The following is a 19905-nucleotide window of genomic DNA, read 5'->3' as shown; positions in this document are numbered from 1 at the left end:
GGATTATCTTGTCCAAAGGAGGGAGGGGTGCATGCCAGGTGATTTGGAGAGTTAATTCCAGGCTGGAATATTCAATGATATTCCCTAATGTTCTGACTGGAAGTAGGAACAATATCAGAGGGAGAGAGAAGTTGTCAAAGCTGAGCTGCTTTTATCCAAAGGCAGAATGGATAATTAAGTGCAAAGTCAGGACAGGTGAAGCGATATTCATTAAGATTCAACAAACTTAATGTTCTGCCTTAAAATGTCATGAAACCTGCTCCTTGGAAGTTGATTTTACAATGGGTTCCATATCAATGAATTAGGGTTTGTCCTTTAGTTCCTGTTTCAACTTCCCTTTTGTAGCTTTGTGAATATTGTTTTTATTTTTTTGCCAGTAATACTTGTTCAGTCTTGAAAATGTAAATAGCAAGAGAAACAAATATCTGTATTTTAATCTTGAATAAAAAATAATTATAAAAATAATTATTTTTAGTTTAGTTTTTGAGTCGCTTGACAGCACAATTGTTGTATTCAATACCACACTATCTCATGCCAACATTTGCCAGCATGTAACAAAGCAGCCCCAGAACAGAACAATTTACAGTAGAGGCAGTGTAAAAAATTTTTTATAGTGACTGTAGGTGTAACAAATAGGTCGTAATTTGTTAATCTACATTTTGACAAAACATAAAACATCTGCCAAAATGTCCGAAGGTTTTTATACTAATTTGTTAATGGTGGAAAAAAGGGACAATTTTACATCAAAGCAGCAAGCAGTTGGTGTTTTCTGGTGATAAATGTGGTTGTGTTCTAGTATTAAAAATGTATAGAGTTGTCAAGGTGATGGATATACAATATTCCATTTCTATCCAAGACTGAGCCTGATTTCAATCTAAGGATATCTCTGGTAGGTCTATGCAATTTTCCTTTCCATTTACCTGGTAGGGTTTGAGTTTGTTGATTGTCTTGGTTCATTTGATGTTTGTGCCTTACCCCTAAAACCCACTTACTCCGAATCCGGTTCGCTCATGTCTGCTCTGAGCGACGTTGCCATTGTATTCAGAATGATTTGTCCCAAATGCTAAACTCGACTCAGCATCGATCCGTCCTCTCTGTAAAAAATAGTGAGCAGGTCTATTTTCTGCTCGGTCAACATCCAGCCTGATCATGTCTCACAATTTAGCTTGCACCAAACAGGAATTGAATGGCAGCAATATCTATTTGTTCTAAGTAAAAACATAATACTAATAATATCATGCATGTCATTATTTACAGTTTTATTGCACTCATAGCTAGTGGGTAATTTATAGTGTTCAACCATCCTACCATGTATGTTTTGGGGCACTCGAACGTTTCGTCGGAAGATGTTTGGTCCCCGGATGTTTGGTCCCCGGACGTTTGGTCGACCGGACGTTTGGTAGAACGGACGGGGCGTCGACCGGACATTTGGTAGAACGGACTCTCTCTCTCTCTCTCTCTCATGATTATAATTTTGAGAGCGAGAGATTACCTGGTTGCTCGCTTTCAACAGTAAACTCTGTCTCTCTCTCTCATAATTTGACAGGGAGCGAACCCGGCGACCAAACGTCCGGTCGACGGCCCGTTCGTTCTACCAAACGTCCGGTCGACCGAACGTCCGGTCACGATGTTTTGGGGATGTGGGAGGACACCAGAGTACCTGGAGAAAACCCACACAAGCCCATGGAGAGAATGCAAACTCCATATAGGAAGATCCAAACCTGGGATTGAACCTTCGATCTTAGAACTATGAGGCCTGTGCATTCAGCAATCGCCTAACGGGCCGCCTACCTTGAATTTTCAGTTTCAAAAATAATTTTTGCATTCAATACTCATAGCCTTGATTTAATTCCATACTACGGCCATCTGCCTTGCCCCCTTGTGTTTGGGTCCTTTCTTCGTTCTCACCTGCTAATCCGACACTTCTGACATTACCACTATAATGACATCGGTGAAACAAAATCAAATGGTCTCACGGTGTATATAGTATTGTACATTCGCGTATACTGTACGCATACAGTGTTGTGAATTTGATAGGGTTACTTTCTCTTGAAACTTCCATTCCGGACCTTTGATGTTTGAACAATTAGCTGACAGTTTAATGCCCAAAAAATACAGGAATTAAATATCTATAATAAAAAAAAAAAAGAAGGGAATAGCTGCAGTTTATTTAACCAATGTCATGCTTTCTCCTGATTCTTAAGGAAGCTACTTCTAAAGGGCAACTGTGTGTTTGCGTGTGTGTGCCTTTGGGTGCGCGTGTTTGTGCTTGTGCGTGCAAGTGTGGCAAAAGAGAGTAGAGACAGAAGGGGTAGATTGTTGTTTTAATGCATTTCTGTGTTTGATGGCTGCACCTGCACTCAAATACAGCTTCCTTTATCTCCTCTTATGTTTCCACACTGCCTTTCATCATCTCAATGTAGGTAAGCTTTTTGCCGAATGTGCATTTGGAAAAACAGTGTTTAAACACTCTAATGATGGTTGTTGTTACTATGACTCCTTCATTAGGCTTCCAATCTTTTTATTGACTTTGAGAAGATGAATTGTATACCAGTGTAAAAAAATAAAATAAAATAAAAGGGTTTGAAATAGTAAATGGTGCTCTACAGTGGCTTATAGAGAAAATCTATATTACAAATTGCCTAGGTGCACAGTAGCTGAACTTTAGATAGCTCTGTCCGTGTGTGTGTGCGTGTGTGTGTGTGTGTGCATGCATATGCGTGCGTGAGTGTGTGTGTGTGTGTGTGTGGTGGGGGTGCACACGTGACTGTCCAGGGATTTGAGCACAAATTTGAGCTACAAAAACGGAAAAAATATTGGAACTTTCTTGAAAAAGAAGGAACTATAAATGAGATTGAACAGTTTATAAAAATATGGCATTATTTTGGGGGCATGTGTAGAAACACATTTCTATTTTAATACAGTTCCATTTCAAAAGTTTTGGCCCCCTTTGGCATGTCCAAACCTTTGTATGCTGCTGTTTCTTTCCAGACATCACTGGCTGTGAATCAAACAGAGCAAAGAAAAAGTTTGCTCCCCCCTGGGTATGCCCAAATTGCATGCCATAAGTAAAGTTAAATATGTATAAAGTATGTTGTTTAACTCCTGTCTCACACTCATTATCAATGGCATTTCCCTCCAAACTCATGCACACATAAACACACGTCATTAGTGTGGTCATATAAACTTTTTGGGGCTTTGCAAGCAGTCTTAATGAGAATTTACTGAAAATATTTCAATTGGGAAAAAGTTGATGAATATGTCATAACTGCTTTTCCCAAAAACTTTGAAGTCACTGATCTGACCAGTGAAATTGATGTTTTTGTACAATTAGATGTTTGATCACACTGGGAAAGTGATGGGAAAGAAGCAAAGTGATTTGAGGTGGAAAAAAATACATATTTTTAGTACTCAACACAAAATGTTCCTGTTTGTGTTGTGGACTACTTGTTAACAGAGTTTATGACATCAATTGGACAAGTCTAAAACTTGAGAATAGTTTTCCTCTTTCAATATTTTCACCCAATTGTAAATTGTACATTTTAAGAGATCGGGGCTGTTTAGCTCACATATAAATCTCTACCAGCTGTATCTTGGATTGCCATGCAACAATCATTTCAAATTCATGTTAAGCTTGATGTGTTAATCATGGACTATTAATTAATGTCGAGATACTGGGTAACTGCCCAAGTCTAACATGATACATTTTGTGACAATTGCTGCTCAGCAAAGTACCTCTCAGCTCGCTAGACTGCAAAACATGCCAGGGAGTCCTGGGTTCAAATCCAGGTCGGCCCACCTGTGATGAGTTTGCATGTTCTCCTACGTGGGTTTTCTCCGGGTACTCCGGTTTCCTCCCACATTCCAAAGACATGCATGGTAGGCTGATTGGACCCTCCAAATTTCCCCTAGGTTTGAGTGTGAGCGTGAATGGTTGTCTGTCTCCTTGTGCCCTGCGATTGGCTGGCCACTGATTCAGGGTGTCCCCGCTCCTGCCCCGAAGTCAGCTGGGATCGACTCCAGCACCCCCGTGAGCCTAGTGAGGATAAAGCAGTTCATAAATGAATGAATGAATGATTCTTTCCAGTTTTTCATAGTAGGTATTAAGAGGCAGGTGAAGGAGTAAAAATTTATGGAAGTAAGTGCAAATTGTCAGAGCAAAGTAATAACCAAAATTATCCTCAATTGCTTTGTGCAACAAAGGTTCAAGGTTCAGGATGTACAAAGGAATTATGTATATTTTATCTCTATTCAATACACCGTACTTCTGAATTATTAATATAATGCACATTATAATAATTATATAACAAAATAATATACTAAATATTATAATAATGATATAATAATAATATAAATACACTACCTGTTATTTGGTGTGGCTTTAAAAGTCTGATCATTTTGGCAGGGCTATTTGAAAAGTACCTTGTGAGGCAAAAAAGGTACACCTAATGCACATTGTAGATAAACATTCATTGTATAATCCCATTTATGGACGATTAATAGTCTTCAATTGAAAATGATTTGGGAACATGGGCTACAGCACAGGAAGAACATGCAAATTTCTGACTGGTGGTGAGGCAGACTGGCTGATGTGCTCAATCATTAAACTTTTCGGGATGATACATCCATACCAAATAAACCAAGAGCTGTTTTTAGTTAAGATACTTTTGTCATTCATTAGATTAAATCTGGCCAAAACTATATAAAGGATATTAAAAAAAATTGTGGCCAAAATATGTGGTTTTAATGTCACTTTACTCCTGGTTTGCTATCAATTTTTGGTTGTGTGCCAAGCTTTTCCTAAACTCTGGTAAAGTTACATCCCAGCAGGCAATACTCAAACCAACAGGGAGCCTTTGTAATGGTGGCCAGTGATAAACAAGTCGAAAGCACGTGCAGGGGAGTATTTGATGAAAGGACTGGGAAAGAGATTTGGGCCATACAGCAGCAGCAGACGACAATAATTAAAGAAGCCATCAGTAGCATCATTAATATGCTAGATCTGGTGTGGTCCACTGACGAGTCTAATGGAGAACATGTCATCGTCATTCCCATTAGTAAGAGTAGGACACAGAAATGCACACACTCACAGACTTAATGTTGTGTCATGCCATGATTATCACCATCAAGCCTAGAGTGCGAAGACCTGCTTTGGAATCCTCATTCTTATCTCACGATCCTAACTACATATAAAATGCAGGCACACACGACATGGCCCTGTAGATCTTTAATTCAGACCCTGTGAGTGATAAGTATGCATATCTAAGTGATGTCGGCCCTGTTGGGTCTTTTAATTAGACAGAATGAATTAATGTTTTATAAAAATGTGTTTAACAATAAATGTATTCATTAATTTGATGAAAAGATATGCTCTGATAAGCATTGAGTTGAAAAGACTAATGACCGGTATTCGTCTCTGATGATTGCAACAGCCAGACGAATATCACTTTTTGTGTACTCAACTCTGGAATAAATTTGGAGGCTTTTTATGGCCAGCCTTTAACGATGTATAACCTTTGAGTAGCTAAAATCCCATTTATGGAATGTATTTGTCAAGTTCTGTTCTGTCGCTGGGCGGCCCGGCGGCTTGAGTGGTTAGCACGTCGGCCTCACAGCCCTGGGTTCAAATCCAGGTCGGTCCACTTATGTGAAGTTTGCATGTTCTCGCCAAGGCTGCATGGGTTTTCTCCGGGTCCTCCGGTTTCCTCCGACATTCCAAAAACATGCATGGTAGGCTGATTGGACACTCTAAATTTCCCCTAGGTGAGTGTGAGCGTAAATGGATGTCCGTCTCCTCATGCCCAGCCATCGGCTGGACACCATTCAGGGAGTCCCCCATCTCTGGCCCGAAGTCAGCTGGGATAGGCTCCAGAACCCCCCACGACCCTAGTGAGGATAAAGCAGTTCTGAAAATCAATGAATGTTCTGTAGCCTACACCGACTCTCTTTTCAGCAGCTAATTAAGCCAAAGAGGCGTGGCGGTGCAACACACCTGCAGCAGAATAGTTGCAGCCATTATTTAAGAACACCTGCCACGATCAGGAGACTGCCCCTGCTTACCACCGTGTTTGCCTGACACTCCGCTGAGACTAGCATTTTTGGCCTGCTACCTTGGTTAATAAACACTAGTTTTGTACATTTTGATTCCTCTTTTCCTGAGTTGTGTGTGGATCCAGCTTTTAACGGCTTGGTTTTAACAGTATTGCTTCGTTCATTCAGAAAGTTAAGTTTTTTTACAGACATAACCCCATGTTTTTCCGTGACCGGACGTTTCGTCGAAAGACGTTTGGTCCCCGGATGTTTGGTCCCCGGACGTTTGGTCAACTGGACGTTTGGTCAACCGGACGTTTGGTAGAACGGACGTTTGGTAGAACGGACGTTTGGTCGCCGGGTTGTTACTGTTGAAACAACCTCGCAAAATTATAATCATGAGAGAGAGAGTGAGTTTAATATCTAATATCAAAATATCAACAGTAAGCTATCTGTCATATTTGACAGCGAGCGAACCCGGCGACCAAACGTCCGTTCCACCAAACGTCTGTTCTACCAAACGTCCGTTCTACCAAACGTCCGTTCTACCAAACGTCCGATCGACCAAACGTCCGGGGACCAAACGTCCGGGGACCAAACGTCTTTCGACAAAACGTCCGAGTACCAGATATGCCTGTTTTTTTCTTTTGTGTATTGATCATTTCTTTCAATATACATTATATAATTTATATAATATAAATAAATCTATGCATTTTTTATTTCATTTTTTAACTCGTAGCTAGGAGGTTATTTAACAATAAAATGTTTTAACTCCCTTTTGAGGTGTTCAATGGGGAGTCCACTCTAAGGTCAAGTTAAAAATCATATGAGCCTTCAAAAAGAAATCCATCATTTTTAGTAAAAGCCCAGCTCTCTGCAATACTCATATTCAAAATGATGAATACTCAAGCAGCCATGGCAGAGTCCAAATCCTCCACCAGTCAACTTATATTTTTAAGCATAAAAAACAGGAGCCATCACATCACCAGACTTGCTTGTAAGAGCCCCAAATGCATTTCAGGGCCCGTTTTAGCCCCTATCATCAGCTAAAATATTTGTGCAACAAAACCAATCTAAATGTTAAGCAGATTTGCATCCTTCCATCAACCCCCGCCTGCAATCGCACCTCTTTTTGCCCCATTTTACCCTTTTCTCCTTCCTGAAGCGCACACACACAAGCACACTAGCACATCCCCGAACTGCCTCCCTTGACAATGATGAAAACAGAGTGATGGTGTGGAATCTAGTCCTAATCACAACATTAAACCGACGCTGCGATTTACATCCCTGCACCAGCCAACTTAGTCAGACAGTCAGGGGGGAGATCTTAATGTGAGACTACAGTAATTACTGTTATTAGCACACTAAATAGTCATACTCCTCCTTGTGTTAGTCTGTGTGTGAATTACTGAGCATTGCTGTTTTATTATGTTCTGTTGTTTTGTGATTATTAGGTGTGTAACAAAAACAATTTGCGCCAGAAAATTGATTTTGATGTAACAGATGTGAGTGCCCTGCTACATGTGCTTATGAATCAATCTAAATATTGCTTGAACCAGCCCATGGCCTGAATTTAAAAGTTGGACATGTATTTCAGCTGTTGAGAACTGCATTTTATGCATTTTTATTCTATAGATTATCTATATTGAAATTTGAGTTTGCTGCATTTTGATATGCATAACATAAACATACAGATACAGCAACATTAGCTTTTTACACTCATTGCGTTATTGGAATTATAAAAACACCCCTTCCCCAACTTTAGTCAAAAGCTGTTTAAATCATGTTCTGTCCATGTTTCCAAGTCTTTGCGGTTAGAACATGTGCAATATCAAGGTGTTTTAGGGTGATAATACCAATGTGTCCCTTGGGTTTAGGCACCTAAAATGTCCTAAGTGATAAGCTGAATGAGAAAGTCAGCAGTTTTGGAATTCCATTCCTGTTAACCCCACACACCATCCTCCGTCTTGCTTATAAGCACTGCCTAATACCATATCCTGCTGTTTATATATCTGTGTCAGCAAACAGCACCTGTGTCATTTCTCACTATTAACCAAAGTATTTTCCTGCATTGCCTTGTTTTTGGCTTTCCCTTCCATCATCATTTTCTGCCTTATTTTTTTCAAAACTTGGATTTCTATTAATTTTATGTATTTGGCATTTTAAACACACTAACTGACTACTATTCGATCTGTAACATTAACAGGAGGTTAGGGATGAGGGGGGTGATCAGACCCTGCAGATGACAATAAAACGTTACTGTTTCAGGTTGACACACTTCAGTCGAAGCTGGCAGCATCATATTTAGAGAATGACAACCTTCGTCAGGGCAGCCAGGTCGTTATGACTAATCTCAAGCAATGGGTCGCTGAGCACAAGTATGAAATCGCAATGAAATTACACCGTACATTTCATAGATCTAGAATTTGATGTTGCCGGTTGCTTGGGTGTTGCTGAGTCAATAGGATGTCTGCCACTTTGACTTTTCTTTCCAGAGGAGTGAGTGAGAAACTTGCACAGCAAATGAAGGCCCAAAGTCAAGTTTTACTCAATGTCACTGATGACAAAATGTGAGTATCAGAAGTCAGAAATAATTTAAGACCAACCACACTTCATTGTGGTGCCAGTAGTGTGCATGGTGTAATAGTGTATTTACTACATGTAAAATAAGTTTGTACTGTTGTACACTATAAATTTACACATAAACCTGTAGAATTTACATGTTTTCTTTTTTCTTTTTCTTTCATTTGGGTTTTTGGGCTTAAGTATTTTTCGTTTATTCCCATACCTCAAGAACAAAAAAGGTAATTTTCTTTAAAGCGTCTATAAGTGAGATTGTGAGTATGATTTCTTTATTTTTTAAAATAACTGCTTTGCAGCGGGCCCGGTGAATGCATGGTTAGCGCGTCAGCCTAACAGTTCTGGGGTCAAGGGTTTGATCTTAGGTGGGACCTCACTCTGTGTAGTTTTCATGTTCTCCCCAGGGTTGTGTGGGTTTTCTCAGAGTACTCTGGTTTAGGCTGGTTGAATGCTCCAAACTGCCCCTAGGTATGACTGTGAGCATGATTTGGTTTGGATTAGGTCTCAAAGTTACTATTTAGATGTTTCTCGTTATGCACCTACATTTGCGTGCATTTAAAGCCATTTATCTGATGAAGATTAGTAGTCAAGTAAAAAAATCACTCTAATGCAACGCCTAATTTTGTGTTTTCCAAAAGATATATTTTTTCTAGATGCATTCAAAATATGGCTTTTTTTTTTACTAGGACCAAACCTGGCAGCCTTTATCCCATTCACAGACAGGGTGTCACATATTTGTCTTTTAAGAGATAAAAGTGATCTAGTCAGAATGTCATATTCTGTCCCTGGCCCCCATTGACATTAGCATCCTAACCATTCAAATATGTGGGGTTTTAGCAGCATAAAGAACACTCAATGTGAGTAGTGTGTCTGTATGAACTAAATAAAGTAAAAATATATTTACCTCTTTTTTGTCAGCTATTCAACAAAATTTCATATAAATAGCCATGACTTAATGATACATTTCTCTGTGAACTAAATATTTTACAGTTACAGACAATGTTGTGTTTTTGTGATGAATAAATCTTTTTATTTTTAACAGCGTCTGTCATCTTGACTGTACAATCTATTTGAACCTGCCTGTATTTCCCTTTGGTTTGTCAGACATCTTCAGGAGGCTAATGACACACTGAAGGCGGAGGTAATGCGACTGAAAGGAATGGCAACAGGGCACGAGAAAAGAATGGGACACGTCAAGGTGAAACAACCGTGCAGAAAACTTGACAATTATAAAAGAAATAAAACAACGTTGTTATATTGTTACATTCTCATGCAGGCCCAACTCAATGAACTGCGTGCACTGCAAAATGAGAAGATGTAAGTAAATACCAGTGTTGTAACTCTAAAGATGGAAAATCCCATTTTGAGTGTCTCGGTTTGGTAGAGCAGACTTGGGTTTTACTGTAAAGCTCAACTCCACAACTTCATTATGTGTTATTAATGGGAATATAATATATATATATATATATATATATATATATATATATATATATATATATATATATATATATATATATATATATATATATATATATATTTCTTTTTAAAACGGATTTCTATGATTTCCTTTCTTGTCTCGGTCTTGACTCCCAATAGTCTTCGTCTTATCTCGGTCTAGGCACAAGTTCTGGTCTCGGATAGTGAGATTCTAACACAACCTAAGGAAATATTTCAATCTATTTTTGCATCAATTGCTACATTTATCTCACCATGGTATGGTTTGAAACACCGATTAGCTAGGCTCCTGTACTAATGCATTTTATCATATTAGTGAGTAGATTGCAGTAAATGTAATGTTATTTTTTAATGTGAGAATATATCTGGAAAATCTACGGTCAAAGTTGTACAAAAAAACTCACATATTTACAAAAAACAAATTATATATCTTTTTTTCTTCAAATTCCCCCCTCGGTGCCACATTCATGTGATGTTTTCCAGTTGCAGTGGCAAAGTGTCCTCCAAAAATAGTGTGTAACCCATTAACTGTATTTGTCTAAATTTGTCTGTAGAACCTTTGACACACATTTTTGCTGCCTACCCACATTCAACATGCACATTTCCCATTGTAACAGCATCCTGAGCGAACAATTTCATTAATGACAATAACAGCATGAATACCAGGCTGTGAATGAAACGCCCCGTGGGTTTGCCACCTGTGTGTGCATGTCATGCCACTTCTCTAATCTGAATATCTGATTCATGCTGGGCCTTTAACAATGATTACACTCCAACCAAGGGCCCATCCTCCTCTACTTGCCACCCCTTTGGCTGTCAAATTGCATTCATCAATGGCCGGGAGATATATTTATTACGTTCATTAAGGCAATGAGAAATAATGTGGCACAGATGGGAGCAGGGTGGCAGTAAGGACCATTTGTTTGGGTGTGTATGTGTGTGAACACAAAGATGTTCGAGAGGACACCTGACTGCCACATATCACCCCTTACCCCATGTGTGACCCCTTAGCGTGCCGTTCCTTAACAATAAGCACCACAACCCTACCATCACTACCACACCCTGTTGTGAACCCGCCTCCTCCACCCCTTCTCCCTAATGAATCACCAGGCTGTGTTTCCAAAACGGATCAGATTTGTTTTGACTGGCACAAGTTGTCGTCACTATTCAAAGCTGTCAGTCATTTTAATGATATCATTAAGAGGCCGCGACAGGAAGATGAATCGCTTTTCTTTGTCTTTTGCTTATAATTGAGAACGAGTGAGAGAGCAGAGCAAAAGAGGAGGCAGTTCATGTAGATGCAGGCATAAGAGGGTTTTGATTGAACGGATATAATAACATGGAAAGACATAAAAAAATCAGTCGATGGAAACTTCCTTTGTATTGTCTCCCCACACTTTATGATGAATCCTAATTCATTTCATCTCATTATCATAACCACGACTCACATCTACCCCAAATGCGGTATGTATTAAAATCCTAGATCTTTATGGCAATAGATATGTCATGTTATTTGCATGGCAGCCATATGCATTCTATGTATAAATCTTATTACTGGTGGCAAAAAGGGACATCAAAGTGTCTCTATCACTGACAGCAATCAGCGAAACGTGACCTTTTTTTCATTAGAAGGGCCTTTAATAAAGCAATGTATTATGATTATGTCGCTTGTGCTTTCAAGCGACTGTGGCACAATGGCTTCATATCACCCGTGGCATTTACTACCAGCCCTCACAGGTTAGAAAGGGTGATTTAGAATCAATAATTCAATTAATATAAGTTTTGTTGAAAATAGAAAAGGTTTTTTCGTAAACAAAATATTCATCTTAGTCAAAGTTGATTCATAGTCCACTTCGACATGTCATAATATTTGTGTTTAAGCTTTCATTAATTGGGTAAGACAAAAAAAATGTGTACGTATTCTTATGTTACTTATGCACATATTCATCTCTGAGCCGATCATCCTCACAAGGGTTGCAGGTGTGTTGGAGCCGATACCAGCCAACAATGAGCAGTAGGCGGGGTACACCATGAATTGCTTTTCAGCCAATCGCAGGAAACAATGAGAAAAACAACCGTGTGCTGTAATTTCTACCCCTAATTTCCAGGCCCTTCCGCTATGCAAATAAACTCTTTTTTTAATTTTTAACTTGGAGCATGAGCCTGACCTGACATTTTAGAGGCCCAAGTAAAAAAAATAGGGCACCACAATTAAAATCAACTCGTTAAGAAAATATTCCTATTTCGTTCTTGTTGTCATTGATCCATACTTCAACAGCTCATGCGGAATTATCACCAATCTTAAAATCCCACTATCACAATTTTTTACACACTAATTAAATGATAGAATCTTTTCGAAAGACTTTTCAAAAATAAATTATCAAGACTTGTGCAGATCTATATCTTTTGAAATTCTACATTAAAATCATTTACATAAAGTCTGCAGAGTTGAAAACCGATGATTTAAGGGAAGGGAAGGATCCAACAGACTCAACTCAGACTCATATGACTCAATGGAAAACGAGTAGGTAGCTGAGTAAACCTGTGGAACGAGTTGGAATATTAAATTAAAACTCTGTCAGAGGAGGAAGTAAGTCTAGAAGAACATGAGATTTTACCATACAATTTCAAAAAAGCAGCCGTATCACCATAACACGGCGCATGGGAGCGTAAGAAAAAGAGAGACAGAGGAAAGGCCAACACAGAAGCGTTTTGGGTTTCATTAACAACGAATGTCAGGTGCCTACTCGATAGGAAATATTTTACATTTAGGCCTTTCAACTACATTTGATAATATTAAAAAACTTATGTTGAGGCTGGGGTCAACAACACCGGCCAAAGCCTCATTTTAACTACTATCCATTGGAAACACGTCATTTGTCACTTGGCCAATGCAGCCTTGAAGAAAATTATTTGATCAAAACAACAGAATGCAGTCGTACCTCTATTTATGAATATCAGAATTTTTAGGTTATGAAACCCTTTGATGTGCTAATGATCATTCCAACTAACCAAAACAAGATCCAAGTTACGAAATCCCCAAAACGTAAATGCAATTCTTTTATCCGTTATTTTATTTTGAAATTGTCCCGGCAACATTGCGGTCTGCTTTACTTCAACTTGGAGCCACCTACAACAACAACAACAACTCTTTTTTTCACCATATATATTTATGTGTATATATATATTATTTAGATGAGATATATACGGACAACCATACACACTCACGCCCATACCTAGGGGCAATTTAGAGTGTCCAATCAGCCTACGGTTTTTGGAATGTGGGAGGAAACCGGAGTACCCGGGGGAAACCCACTCAGGCCCAGGGAGAACATGCAAACTCCACACAGATGGACATGACATGGATTTGAACCCAGGACCTCAATGCTGTGAGGCCAACACCCATATATATATAATAATTGGTTTTATTGACATAGCGAGGGAGAGCAGGTAATTTGGGATGCTCCCATTTGATTTGCTAAAATCACTGATGTCTGCCCCCATAACGGGCAGCCATTTTGTTGAAATTTTGGCTTTAATTTATATTTTTATACACTATTTATTTATTGGGTTAAAAGAAGACTCCACTGAGCTGGACAAAATGTTTTTTTTCTCCATCTAATCTGTATTATCTTTTTTTTTTAAATGTACTAGAGCTAAATCTTAGTTTAACCTGGATGGAATATATGTATAAGATTTTTAAATAAATTATAAAATCATTTACCCCATTCGGCATTTTCAGATGTCACCTCGAATAATGAACGAAAATAGTAGTTGCAAATTGATATGCAGGAGATGATGGAAGGCAAAGCTCTTTATTATTTACTCTTGGTACCACTGGCTCAGTGGCTGTGACACAACCTATCAGAGCGAAGCGCTCATCATGTGCACCCTGCTAACGATGTGCTTCCAATTAAGAGCACTCTGTGATCACAGCTGAGGATTTGTGTAAATAGAGAAACGATGTGGCAGACAAACAGAGCGGGAGATAAGGAAGAGTCAGGCCTTGCATAAAATATACAGCCATGTGAGAGCAGCAAATAAGAAAGATGGAAGGAAGATTGGGCGATGTGTTTATTGCCTAGTTTAGAGAATATGGCGGCTAACCGCTGACACTAATGACTGTAATTATATACACACTGATTGGGTTAAGCAGCTAATTACACACATCCATGTTTGTGTTTAAACACAGGAACAGATGTTTACACAGGCGTTCCGCCAAGCATGGCTATGTCCTAATATAAATCTCGCACAGTTGTCTATGCTCCACATCTGTCTCATCATCTGCTCTAGACTAAATTATCATCTGAGAAGGACTTTGGATCATATGTTTTTTTTTTGTGTTTGCACATCTGCAGATTTGACAAAAATGGACTCCTAAGGAAGGCATTTTGTAAAGGCAATTTACGAGATCAAAGCAAAAATGTGCAATTTTGCTGCAGGCTGTTGGGTGTGGGATAATTATGGTGTGAAATTAAAAGATCTGGAAGGGTCAGAGTCAATTATTTTCTTTTTTATGAATGTCATTTCCAGAAAATGTGGTTTCGTCTTTCAAAACTATTTGCATTTGCCAGTCTAAATTAGTTAGTTGCTCAAATGACTTTGTGAAATGGTGCGAAAATATTTTGTTTTTATTTTTTCCCCCTCTGATACGGAAGTCCCTTTTCTGTGTATATGCCAAGACACATTTGAATTAAACATAAATATTGGATATAATACACGGAATGCAGTACTGACACAATCTTTACCCTTCTTTATATACTAAGACTTTTTAGAAATACATTACTTACCTTAAGCAGGGGTTTTGACAGAGAGAGGCAAAGTTGAGTGCAAGCATTTTTTAAATAATTTAAATGTATGCATCAAAGTCAATACTGATTTTTCTATTATTACACTAGCCTGTCTTTGTTAATGTTATGTGTCACATGTCAATTCATTTCCTACATTACTCTAATTACATCTCTACATCATTAAACGTTTTTGTCATTAATGATCATTTTTAATGCTACCCTCCAAATAAACATTTTAATCCCTTTAACACATCTTTTTGTTTGTTAGGTTCGTGAACTTGTATGAACACCAATGTCATTTATCAACACTTCAATGAATTTGTGCATCTGCTCAAGTCAAGCAAAAAGAGCAATTTTTTTGTAGCTTCAGCTCACAGAATTTCCGATCATGCTTCCTACCCCTACATTGACATAGGGGAGGTACAGTGGTACTTTAATGGCCTAAGAAATCTTCAATAAAGTATTTAAAAGGTTTCCCCCCCTGCTCTCAATGCTAACTGGACAGGTTCATTGAGGCATGAAAGAAGGAGCGCAAAGCGTCCGCATAGAACGCCATTATCTTCTCTCGTTAATTCAATGAACATTTATAAGTCCGAGTCTGGTTCTGGAAACAGCAGACTTTCACATATGTTTGTTGTTTTCAATGATGTTTTTAATAATATAAAAACTATTAAACGTAGTTTTGTACTCCTAATGTTTTCCTGCACATCTGCGATAGTGCTCATTTTGCCCTCAGTAACACTGTAGAATGACTTAATGATTCTGGAATCCATTTCCCCACTCATCTTTGGATTCGTTAATAAGGCCTATGAAGGTTGTTATAATGACCAAAACGTCATGAACGACCAATTCTTTTCTTGCCTCAGATTAGGAAGATGCTTGACTGAACATGTTCTGCAAATGCACGCTTCAAAAGTTTGGGTTGATCCATATAATGCAGGGGTCCTCACATATTTTCAGCAGCGAGCTACTAATGATTGATGAAGTCAAAAAGATCTAGCAATATATTTATATACTCTTATAAGTTATTGATAGGTTCACCAATAGGCTTTCCCAAACGCACGCACAAATAAAACAGACATCAGACTCATAACCGGTGTCTTGCAAGAGAGAATCGTCCAAGAATCATTCTCTCTTGCAAGAACACCAAAGATGGGTCTGATGTAGTTTCAAACACCACAAAGGGAGCTCAGAACCTGGGATTGAACCCTTGGTTGTGAGGCCGGTACTCGGACATTTGGTCGCCGGACGTTTGGTCGCCGGACGTTTGGTCGCACGGACGTTTGGTCGCCCGGACGTTAGGTCGCCGGACGTTTGACAACATGACAGAGTTTACTTTTGAAACCAGCTCTCAAAATTATATTCATGAGGGAGTTTAATATCTAAATATCTACTGTTGAAACCAGCTTTCAAAATTATATTCATGAGGGAGTTTAATATCTAAATATCTACTGTTGAAACCAGCTCTCAAAATTATATTCACCCGGGCGACCAAACGTCCGGCGACCAAACATCCGGACGACCAAACGTCCGGCGACCAAACGTCCAGTCACGGTGAGGCCAGCGACGCTAACACCTCGCCGAACAGATGGTCTCAAACGGTGCACGAGTCGCATGCGACTCCTAGGCAAAATGAATGCAGCTCTTTGCTTCTTATCATATTTTGAATATACAGTGGCTCTTTGCCTCATTTCATGTTTCTCTTATTTTTATTCTCTTAAAACAATCAAATTCATCAGGTTCCATTAAAGATAATAATAAGTAAGGGGAAAAAGGTGAATAATTTGGTTTTAATTGTGTGTTTGTGTGTGTCTATCTTTCTGTTTTGGCATATCATATTATTGTAAGGATTTTAATATTGAAATATCATTTACTTTCAGCCTAAATGACGAAACTTCAATGGCCCTGGATTTGAGCAGACTGGCTGACATGCAGACCAAATTGCAGTGCAACATGGACGCTATCTGTATGCTAAATCAACAGGTAAGGGAGTTCACACATGCACACACACACACATACACACACAAAATAGTAATTCACAAAAATACTAAAGCCCTGCTGCTGTTGAGCTTAAAAAGAAAACAACAGCATCCGTCTAACGTGGAAAAAAAGAAAGGAAAAGACAGCCGTTTCCTCTTCCAACGATCGAAGGTGATGTTAAGGAGTGTGCTGTGTAGTGTTCACAGGTGAAGGAAAAATGACAGCAAATGAAATTGGGGGAGAGCTATGACGTTTCTCTCTACTCGTAAATGATTTCCCTTTGAAGAAAGTGAGATAGGGGTGTATATCAATACTGCTGTGCTGATCTCCACATGACAGCGTCGGAAGATGGCCCGCTGTGATAAAACAATGTGAGCGAAGGAGGGAGCACGTAGGAATATTCTGAGGAAAGAGCTTACTTTTTATTTCCACTGTGTTGAACTTCACAAGAGTCGACAAATCGCCAAAGAAGGACTAATCAAAAGTACTCCTCAGCCCACTCAGTTCTCCCCAAAAATACTTCAGAGTCCAGGGGAGCGCTCTGCTAAATTTAAGCGGCCAGCCCACTGACTGATGACAAGAGTTGAACTTATGATGCTACACGCTTTTGCTTCCACGCATATGTGCTGAAATTTGTGCACTGGGGAGAGGGGCTATCAAACAGGGTGTATTTTGGCATCCGTTATTCAGGTGTGTGAATTGCCAGGACACGCACTAATTTATACACACTTACATGCTTGTGTTCAGCTGCAATGTGTGTTAATTTCGTCAATATCCACCTTACCCCGTCCAGTCAAATTTTCAAATAGCCAGTTGCTTGTTATATTAATGTTTTGGGCTCTATTTTCATGCACTGTGCAGGGGCACTACCCCATGGTGAGCATTTTAAGTGGCTTTCCGTGCCGGGGCAAAGCATGCATGCACTTTTTTTTCTTAGTAAACATGTGCCAAGATCGACATGCTGGCACAACAACGGGGTGTCAATTTAGTGGAGAATCTATGGGGTTTTACCATGTTGACAAAGAGGTGGTCTAAGTTCCAGCAAATGTTGGTCCATTTTCGCAGGCAATTTTGGTGAGCCTGTGATTGTGACACAGGGTTACAGATATGTGGCATTTGGAGTGGGTGGAATTTTATTTATATAGGAAATGCATAAACAATAGTGTTAAGAAGGATGAAAACATGTCTAAAAACTCTCGAAGAGTAGGTTTTTTTAAATAATTGTATTAATTATATTTCACATCTAATCTATAGATGATAACATCTATAGATTAGATGTGAAAGTTGGGTCTTACATTTGATTCATAAATAGATAATGATGACTTAGAATTAAACCAATATTTAAAAAAAGCAAACAAAAAAGCCTAGATGTAAATCGCTACTTTTTTCATTTACCGTATTTTCACGACTATACGGCGCATCGTATTTTTAGCCGCAGTGTCAATAACGAGTGCTATTTCTGTATTTTACACACACAAAGGACGCACCGTTTTTATAGACACAGCCAGGCATGGCAAAACATACACTAGCTTAAACATACCCGCTACACCCACATGCTAAAAACACATTTTTTAAAAGGCAACGGAAGCAAAACTGAGTTCGGTTGTACTTTATTTAGCCATTTTACAATGTACTCACGTCATCATCACCCACAAATCCATCAAAGTTGCTTCGTAAAGCTGTGTTGATGCCGATCGCCAGGCCACAATCCATTCACAAATAGTAGCTAGCGTCCATGCTTCGTAAAGCTGTGTTGATGCCGATCGCAGGCCACAATCCATTGGGTGTATTGACAAAAGAACTATATATCCCAGCAGTCACTGCGCAGTACTTTTTCTACGGGAAAATAGTAGAGTCGGGGGCTGCTTGCCGTAGTTGTGAGAGCTGTCGAGGATGGTGTACACTATCCACTGATTTATTTTATTTTTTCGTGATAACAATTTTAGTATTGCTCCATATATAAAGCATACTGGATAATAAGGCGCCCTGTCTATTTTGGAGAAAATTTAAGACTTTTATGTGCGACCTTATAGTCATGAAAATACGGTAATTCAAGCTTAGTCTGATTAATTTTTCTTTTTGGTAACTTCATCGGAGTGAAGCTTAACAAAATTAAAAAATAGCATGTAGCATGTAGTTTATAGCTTTTGATGATGTTGGTTCAATGTAGTCGGATAGTTGTTGCAATGATGTGAAACGTCTTTGCTCAGGGTTTCTAACAGTTCATTGGTAGAGAAACTCAGTGTGAAAGCATAACACCAAAATCTATCTGTTCTAAAACACATTTTCTGGTATCAGTACTCTCTGATAACTGATCAACTGAGAGTATTTACCCCCAAAATTATTTGGTTGTCTAATTTTACACTCAAAAAGGAGGTAGTCCAGAGACTGAGACATGTTTGGGACAGTTTTCCTCAGACTGCCCTCTTGATATGTCAGCTAATGATGACTTAATTTTATTTTTAAACAAAAATGTAAAAGGGAATGTTTCTGACAAAATGCTGCAAATAAAATAAAAATACTAAAATAAATTCATAGCATGAGGTTATTTTTCATGTTTTCTATTCTGCATTTTGATATTTGAATGAAGTGCAAACACACTCCTTTTACACACCAGACACCCCAGCATGTGAGTTCACACATTTTTTACGGGGGGGAAGCTGTGACATTTTCTTCTTTTTAAAAATCTCAACACCTAAGCAAGCATTGCAATTAGTCATTATCAAAGATGAGGAAAAAAATAAGTGTCATTCCTTACCCTCTTTTTTCTACTTTCCCAAATTTGATTGGGTGTTTTCCTGTCAGGGCGACTAAATACTCTTTAATCGCCTTTAGCTTATTTTGGCACATCATGTCATTGGCTCCTCAAGGGGTAAGCCTGAAACCCATTTATTTTTAGTCGTCAGATTTGCATGTGTGTGTTAATATTAGCGGAACCTCACATGAATTTCTTTCCCATCTTTCTACACGCATATTAACACAATTTACAGACATTACACAGAGATGTCATTCCCCGGCACTTCTGCTTGGTTCTCTTTTCATTGAATTTCTTATTTTATGTTCTCGAAGC

General features: G+C 38.8%; 1 protein-coding gene across 1 annotated transcript in view; it reads left to right on the top strand.

The window, feature by feature from the left end:
- LOC144092111 (uncharacterized) overlaps window positions 1–19905 on the top strand; it is a 96744-nt gene that overhangs the window by 69057 nt on the left and 7782 nt on the right. Inside the window, exons 12-16 of the mRNA XM_077624895.1 lie at window positions 8299–8408; window positions 8526–8600; window positions 9715–9808; window positions 9887–9927; window positions 16736–16838. Coding sequence (XP_077481021.1) covers window positions 8299–8408; window positions 8526–8600; window positions 9715–9808; window positions 9887–9927; window positions 16736–16838 — 423 coding nt within the window. The remainder of the gene's footprint in view (window positions 1–8298; window positions 8409–8525; window positions 8601–9714; window positions 9809–9886; window positions 9928–16735; window positions 16839–19905) is intronic.

This window comes from Stigmatopora argus, chromosome 17 (genome assembly GCF_051989625.1).
Source record: "Stigmatopora argus isolate UIUO_Sarg chromosome 17, RoL_Sarg_1.0, whole genome shotgun sequence".
NCBI classification, from domain to species: domain Eukaryota; kingdom Metazoa; phylum Chordata; class Actinopteri; order Syngnathiformes; family Syngnathidae; genus Stigmatopora; species Stigmatopora argus.
The sequence above is the reverse complement of the archived record's forward strand: the minus strand, read 5'-3'. Positions and strand labels throughout refer to the sequence as shown.